We start from the raw sequence: 8,730 nt of genomic DNA on the forward strand, positions 1-8,730 counted from the left end.
TAAGGTGCCATATAAATATGAATTGTTATAATGTCAAATAAAGGAATTTCTATTTTACTTAGTAGTCATGAGAATCCCTGAAGTTTTTTGAACAGATGGGTGACACAAATAGAACTATAAATATAGAACATTAGTCTTGATAGTTTAACAGCGGAGCAAAGGGGAGAAATTAGACGGTTGTTGAATTGGGTAGAAAAATCAAGGAAAGATTTGTTATTGTTTTTGACTTGGGGAGACTTGAGCAAATGTAAAGGCATATGAAAGGGAACAAGTAGAAAAGTAAGACATAGAAGATAAATTAAAAAGTAGTTGACTGCTATAGAACAAGATCTTACAAAAATAGAAGGCAATGGAATTGAATGCAAGGAAATGATTTGACCTTCATGAGGAGAGATCACTCTCCTATTGTAATCAGACAGAATGAGGAGACAGTTTCTGATGATGCCAGGAAGGAGTAATAGAAGAGAAAATTTGAGGAGCTCCTTCTTCTCAGTGAAATAGGAAGCTAAGTCATCTTTTCTATATTGGGGATGGTGTTTCAGGATTGGAAGAGGGAAGAAAAGGTTTAGAAATGGACAGTAAGAAAGGAAATTGTTAAAAGTGATTTGAATAAATAATGTGATGAATAGGCTTTTCTAGAAACTAAAGAAATCATTCTACTTACTCCTATGTAAAAAAAAAAAAAAAGTTTTATACAGATGCAATGGAAACCATAGAAATACAGAATAGGGGTAAATATCAGAATTATAAGGTACTTTAGAGGCCATTTATAGTCCAGCTTATATTTGAGTAAGAATTCCTCTCCCCCTAATTGGTGATGTTTTCTTCAAGTCCTCCAGTAAGTAGACATTCCCTCCATTTCACTCAGATTTCCACTTCTTCTAAAGGGAGTGCATTTTACATTGGGATAACTCTTAATTGTTACAAACGCTTCCTTATATCAATCCAAAATTTGCTGCTGCAAATTCTATCCTTTGCTTCTAGATCTGCCTTCTGGGCCTAAGCAAAACAAATCAAATGCCTCTTTTGTGTAATAATATTTCACATACCTGAAAGTGTAATACCAGAGAAACTGAGGCAAGCAGAAATTGGTTTTTAATCTTTAATGTGGAGTTAAGCTAACTGACTAGATGGGACTCTTGCCCAAAGCATTCTGTGCAGATAAACCAAGGCAGGGAACTTATATACCATTTTAACTAACTAGGATTTGCAAACAATACACTACCTGAATATACAATCTTATATAGAAAACAAAAGCAGATAAGGGGGGGAAAGAACACTGGGAGGATGGACAAGTCATAATTCCAGGAAAGAATCATAACTTAATCCTGACAGATAGATGTCAAGCTAAGAAGGTCAAGGGCAGGAGATAATGAGATAAGGGGCAATACTCAAAAGGAGGGGGAATTACCTTAGCAAGGAGTTTATGACATAATGATATGTAAAGGTGGTCAGACCTTCAAAGTTTTTCCTGGACTCTTTTTTTAAACTCACTTCTCCAGTCTTAATGGCAAGGAAGGGGACACAGGTGGCTATGACCTATTATCCAGTGCTCAACAAAAGCAACTATTGTGCAAACCCTCCTTTCCTATTTGGTATGCTGTTCTGCTGGTTGAACATCTTAAAAGGTATTAAGGAGGAAAACAATCAACAGGATTTTGTGATAGATTGAATATTGAGGAAGAGATCAGAGTAAAAAAGTCAAACATGATTTCAAGTAAGAAACTGAGGAATTGGGAAATTGGCAGTTAAGTTTATAAGGTAGTTGAGCTGGAGAAAGGATTCCAGTGGGAAGAGGGGAAAAAATGCCCAAAAGCAAAACCCACCCATAAATGGTTTGTCTTACCTTCAAAGGGGTTTGTAAATCTTCCTTCTGAGCAGACATTATATGTTCTTCTTATAAATAGATAAAGGACCAGATAGATAGAATAGACCAGAGGCTACAGAACAAAAAAAAAAAGAGTAGAAAATGTTTTAATTCTTATGAAATATATATATATATATTTTTAAAAGCGTAAGTCCAATAGTATGGAATCTTTTTATTGTTGCTTTTTTATTCTTGAACTTTTTATTTTTTTCTTTGTGTAAATTTGGCAACAAACAAGCCTCAAATACTTAAATAGCATTTTTGCATAGTCCATTTTGAGGAGGGCCATTAGGCCTTAAGGCAAAAAATATATTTTTCCTAAAATTCTGTCAAACATGTGTGTGTATGGGGGGAGGAGGGGATTATACTTACTTGTGAAGCTATTTATTAATCAATCCACAAACATGTATTAAGAGCCTAGAAGGTGCTAGATACTATGTTAGGTCTTGTAGATGCAAAAAAAATAAAGTCCTTTTCTTCCAGGAGCTTATATTCCAACTGGGGAAATGACATGTACACATAGAAATACAAAATATATACAAAGTGAATTCAAGATAATTTCTTGGTGAGAGAGATATTAGCATATGGAGAAATCAAGACAGACCTAATAGGAATTAACACTTGGGCAGAATTTTGAGGGAAGCAAGGAATTTTAAGATACAGAGGTGAAAAAGAAGATCATTATGGCCTGGGGCTGGGGTGGGGGGAAGGGGGAGGAGAAGGGACAGCAAAGAAAAGGGTGGTTAATGAAATGTCATGTGCAAGAAGAAGTAGTATGCCAGTTTGCCCAGCATAGGCTAGTACCAGACTAACTGCAAAGGGTTTTCTGTGCTGAACAGAAGCATCTGCTGGAGGTGAGCAATGCTCCTAAAATAAAATTTGCATTGTATCCTAGGAACAATGTAAAACCATTAAAATGTTGTGCAGAGGAGAGCAAGGTGGTCATACTTGTATTTTGGGAATATCACTGACATCTGTGGAAAGTTAATTGAAGTTGAAGGAGATTGAAGTCAGGCATATCCATTGGGAGGCTATTGCAGTCATCTAAGTGAGAGGTAGTAATAGTTATGTGAGTAGAGAGCAGATGAACATTAAAAATGTTCTCAAAGGGGGCAGTTAGGTGGCGCAGTGGATACAGCACCAACTCTGAAGTCAGGAGGACCTGAATTCAAATGTGCTTTCAGGCACTTAACACTTCCTAGCTGTGTGACCCTGGGCAAGTTACTTACCCCCAATTGCCTCAGCAAAAAAAAAAAAAAAATTTCTCAAAGTAGAATCCACAAACCTTGACTGATATGAGGGGGATTAGAAAGGGTTCGGGACATAGGAAGAAAATGAAAAAGTTGAAAATTCTTCCAACATTTCAAAGCTAGGTTAAAAAAGGAGTGCCTACAAGAGAAATAGAGAATTTCAAAAGAGGGAAGGGGATGAGTTTGGGGGAAAGAGTTCTGTTTTGGACATGTTGAGTTTTAGAGGCTTATGGCACATCCAATTGGAAATGTTTAATAAGGACTTCGGACTTAGGACTAATGATATTGTGGTCATCTGTAGAGAAATAATCATTGAACTCCTGAAAGTAGATGAGATTAACTGATAGAATATAAAGAAAGAAGAGGGCTAAGAACAGCCCTGGCTTATATTAGGCCCCAGTGAAGATGCAGCACATGAATGAGGTCAGACAGGTAGGAAGGGAACCATGAGTAGGCAGTGTCTCAGAAGCTCCCCACTTTACCCAAAAATAATATTTAGGAAGATAAAGTGGTCAACAGTATCAATTGCTACACAAACTCAGGAAGGATGAATAATGAGAAAAGACCTTTAGATGTAGCATCTTGAAAGTACTGGTAGGCCAGTTTCTATTGTGTGATGAGATCATACACCAGATTTCAATTTTAGACATGAGTGAAAACAGAAAAAATATTGATGAGAATAGACAGTTTTTTTTTTTTTAAGGAATTGGGCTATGAAAGATAAGAACTTGAGGGAATGATAGCATCAAATACATTTTTTAAAGAAATAGGGAAGACTTGTGTATATTTGTAGACAGCAGGGAAGGAGATAGCAGATAGAGCCTGAAGATTAGAGAAATGGGATAATTGGGGGCAGGAGACAATATGCAAAAAAAAAAAAATGGGAAGGAATGGGATCAAAGGTACAAGAAGGCAATAGTGAAGAGAAAGACCATCTTTCTTTCAAGGTGTTTTAAATGTACAGTATGGTAGAAGTGGAAACTCATGGTGAATGGCTTCTTTTCTCAATAAGGTATGAAGTGGAGTCTCATGTTAGACTTAGGGGAAGGGATGGTACAAATAAAAAAGGCTTGGAATATCTATTGTGGAAAATGCAAAAGAGCTGTAGTATCTAGGATACCCTTCTCTTATACATGAAGTTCTCAAAATAGCTATGCCAGATTCTCAGTACTCTATGGGTCCTAATTTTTCTCTGGACAACCACTGGAAACAGTTCAAAGCAAAGAGATTTCATGAAATATCATTGTAGTAAAAGTGGCAACAGGACATTCCATCCATATCCCTGTGGCATTTTCTCCTACAAATATACATACTGTCAGTGTTAGAGAGTGGGCACAATGGAATCACTCAGGAGGGGCATACACATGTGGGAAATACCTGTGGTCAGGGCATATATGTAAAAGGGCAATTATCTCATGCCTCCAACACAGAAGAATCATTAATGTCTTCTGATTATGTCATCACACTGCTCACCTTGCCAAGTGTATGGTTTCCACTGGACACTGTTCTGCTGGTCCCTCCTGGCAAAATTGAGCCAACACTTCTTATCAGCCAGCCAAATGTTAACTCTAATGATCACATGGTGGCTGCTGGACATGTTCTTGTTTTGTGAGCATTCCTTTCTCTTACTGGCTTCTTGACTCATATCTTCAGAGCCACCCTTTGGTCACCTCAGTTCCAGTCTAATAAAGTGGCTAGAACTTCTTCCTGATAAGTAGAGATTGATAGCTCTTTAGTCAGAACTGCTACTGTTGACAAAAGCCAGGAATAGTGCTCCCAATTCAAGATTAAGTCTTTTTTGACTCTATGTCTGAAATTGAAATCCTCTGTTACAGATAACTAGTTTATGATTAAACATTCCAGAATTCTCTCTGTTTAGTATGTAAATGAATTTGAGCCAAAAAAAGGAAGATGGGGAAGCTAAGGTTGTCTACCCATATATCCCCAATGCCTATCTTTATTTTACAAATCTGTGTGCACCAAAATCCTATTGCTTTGGTGTTAGATTTTGGCCAGCAGAATAACTTCAGTAATTAGCCTACAGTATCAATTGTTCATCTAAGTTCATCTTTGTTACCCTGTTTGGGATTTTCTTGCAAAGATAATGGAGTAGTTTACTGTTTCCTAACTCTAGCTCATTTTACAGATGAAGAAACTGAGGAAGCAGGGTCAAGTAACTTGCCTAGGGGTCATAGATAAAGTCTGAAGCTGAATCAATTAAGGAAGAGTTAAATGATTGTAGTGAGGGCCTAATTGGCTGTGGAGGAAAAGTGGAGAAGGTAAATAGAGGTAATCCAGGATTGGGATTCACCAAAGTATGATTTATAATGATACAAGATGATAAAGAATTCAAGAGCAGAGAAATAGATTTAGGAGGGATAAAGTAGAGAGAGAAATGTCATGAAGAAATTTGTTGGAGACATTTCAGAATTCTTAATTATAAAAGTAGACCACCTTAATTATGAAAGTGGCTTGAATGGTTACTGTGGAGTGAATCACAAACAATAAGGGGAGTGGTCCATGACAATTATATTTAGCTTTTATTATGAAACATACCTTTCCCAAAGGATTAATGTTATTTTCTGCTGGTAGAAGTCTTCTTAAAATATATACTGAAGGTTTTTTTTTTTTTTTTTTTTACTTAGGAATTTTTTTTAATGAGAAAACTTAAGTTTGCCAACTAGTAATGTACAAGGTTGAGAGGTTCCATTGCAGTGATTATTGTTTTTATTCTAATTATCTCACTCTTTCCAGTTATGCAATAGTGCCTGGGTTTCACAAAAGAGATATCATGTTATATTCTTAGATAATGTAATGCAAGCTATGGTCTTTGTTAATATTAATTTTGTAAAGTATTTGGCTGTCTCTTTGGGATGAAATGTGTCATATAAATGTAGGGGGGGATAATCATATTGTTCTTTTGTTTCTCGGCTGATTTCTTTTTTTTTTTTTATTCAGTCTCCCCCAGAGATGTCATTCCCTGCTTCTTTGGCAGCACAGCATTTCCTTATGGAAGAAGAGAAACGGGCGAAAGACCTGGAAAAGCTTTTAAATACACATATAGATGAACTTCAAAGACATACAGAATATACTCTCAATAAATACACCAGGCTAAAACAAAATAGACATATATGAGCCTTTAAACTTTATTTGTTTCCCTCCTCCCCCAAGAAAAGAAATTCTAGCAAAACATTTGCAAAGTTGATGAATGAAATTGAAAAATCTTGTTCTGTTTTCTTGAGTAAATAATTACTACAAGGCAACTAGAAAATAGTAAGTATTTTGTTCTATAAAGCTGTTTGCTTTATTTCATTAATGTCCTAAAGTGTTCTGCAGTAGAGTTGCCATAAAATAAACATTACTACTATCACAGAGACTTTTCCAGTCTAAGGAATATCTTGGAATTAATTATGCAGCTCTTTTCCCACTTGAATCATGTACACTAAAAATCCATTTCCTCTGCTATGAGAAAAGCGAATCTAAGGATGGAGAAGCATTTTGAATATAAAACAATCTAATACGGCTCAGTTGAACTAAAATTGAAAATGTGAGATTTTTTTTCATGTGAAAAAAATTATTTTGGTGTTTGTGTTACTTTAAAATATGAACATTTATTTTCATAGAAAATACTGACGTGTTCCTGTTGTTGCATTTCCTTTTCTAATGATCCTATGATATTAACATTGGGAAGATCATCTAAGATGCTCAGGGTACATTTCAAATGTGCCACATTAAGGCTACCAGAATGAAATACTTCTTGTTACTTCATTGTCTATGTGAACACGAACAGTAAAGTTAACACTACAAAGAAATATCTACCCCAATTCTATTTCACTTTCTAAAAATATCCTTTGGACAGGAGTTTGACTTTCTTAATACCAAAATGGATTTTCCTGCAAAGGCTATAAAAAATTGCCCAGGTGGCTATCACATCTACTGGGAGTCACGATGAAAAACTTATGGGGGGAAAGCACCATTATTTTAATGGTAGAAGGCTTCAATTCATTCTGCATAGTAATGAGGAAGTGCAGCTGTACACAGACAGATGGTTAACACCACAATATTATCTCAGCCATATTGTATTTACTGTATGTTTGATGGTATAACATCTAACTAGACTATATCAACATAAACTTTACATAAGAAGAAAAATAAAAGTTATGGACACTTTTCATTTCCTGGTTAATTTTTTTTAACCTTAGTACAAATAAAGCAAATTCATTTGTCAGAGTTGTCTTTGGAAGAGTAAAAAGCCTCAACACACATTTTCCTATACCCAAAATCTGTACTGGTATCTTTCTCTTTAGAGTAAAGACACTTTAATTAGAAATTTGTCTGCTAAAATAGAGATTTGAACAATTTTTTCTATCTCTGTAGAGCTCTGAATTTAGCATAGTAATTATTCTTCTTAATGTGCTAACTAACCTTTACATAGGAAGATAACACTAGTGACACAGTCTTGAAGGTAATCACTTTGAATTTTTTCCCTGGAGATAGATTTATATTGATGAATTTTTTTTTTCTGGTTTGATCTGGAAAAGAACTTCCTTTATTAATCCATTTCTTCATGATTTCCTAATCCCAGTTTTCCTGAATCACCTTTTAAAAGGAAAAGATAGTTTAAAGTAGAGTATTAAAAAAGGTCTTTCCTTTCTCTGATCCCTTAAGTGTATTATAGGGTACAAAAGTTGGATAAAAGTAACCCCAAACATGAGGGCTTGAGATTGGGTAGGGATAATTGGTAGGAAGATGAAAAATAGTACCAGGTTGTTGAACTTCAGGAGGGCAGCTAAAAACATATCCAAATATTTTATGTCCCAATTCTTTTCAAGTGATACTGAAAAGTGGCAGGACCCCCAGAAAATCCTTGGTACTCAAATTCAGCAGGATTTCATTAGACAGACAAAAGCTGTTTTCTCTTATCTCCCTCAGTCATAGGAATCTGGTAACATTCACTATTCAAATCTAACACTCAGAACTACTGGCTGCTCAGCAGTTAGTTGAGAACATTGTAAACTCTAGCATGATATGTTGATCTGCCTTAATTCTTTTAAACTTAACAAATTAGGTACTTAATACATATTGACTTAAGGGAATAATATCCTTACTTTCCCAATCTTTCCATTCTGCCACTATGAGTGACCATACAGACTTTGGAATTCAATAATGATGTCATTGATTAATAGCTCTTTTCAAGTGGTCCTTGAAATCCTCCATTTATGATAGACTAATTTTCCAGAAGTCATTAAAAAATGTCAGGAATTGTAGAGGTAAATGATGTTGGTTCAATCTTGGGCACATACACATTCTCAGTCATGCTATGAACCACCACCCCCTTCCCCATCAGTCTGAGATTTTTCTCAGTTACTCTTCTACTATTCATGAATAGGATCAGAAAGGGGTTCTTGCAGAAGGTGAGACTCCAGCTAAGTCTTGAAAGAATTCAGGGAAACTAAGAGGTAGAGACAATGAGAGTTCCAGGCATGAGGAACTATGAAGTGTGGAGAGTTGGGAAATGAAATATTTTGTAAAATTAGAAATATCAGTGTCCTTAGATAATATATGTGGGAGACAACCAAGATGGTGGAGAGTGGACAGGACATTGCCTGAGCT

The 8,730-nt window shown here is 35.7% G+C and overlaps 1 protein-coding gene across 10 annotated transcripts in view; it reads left to right on the top strand.

Moving 5' to 3' along the window:
- The window catches only part of DEUP1 (deuterosome assembly protein 1), a 142,361-nt gene extending 135,070 nt beyond the window's left edge, over positions 1 to 7,291 (top strand). For all 10 annotated transcript variants that reach the window (XM_051986807.1, XM_051986809.1, XM_051986811.1 and 7 more), the window contains one exon: positions 6,076 to 7,291. In XM_051986807.1, the coding sequence (XP_051842767.1) occupies positions 6,076 to 6,252 (177 nt within the window). In that variant the 3' untranslated portion in view covers positions 6,253 to 7,291. The remainder of the gene's footprint in view (positions 1 to 6,075) is intronic.
- Positions 7,292 to 8,730: the final 1,439 nt, after the last annotated feature.

This window comes from Antechinus flavipes, chromosome 3 (assembly GCF_016432865.1).
Source record: "Antechinus flavipes isolate AdamAnt ecotype Samford, QLD, Australia chromosome 3, AdamAnt_v2, whole genome shotgun sequence".
Taxonomy (NCBI): domain Eukaryota; kingdom Metazoa; phylum Chordata; class Mammalia; order Dasyuromorphia; family Dasyuridae; genus Antechinus; species Antechinus flavipes.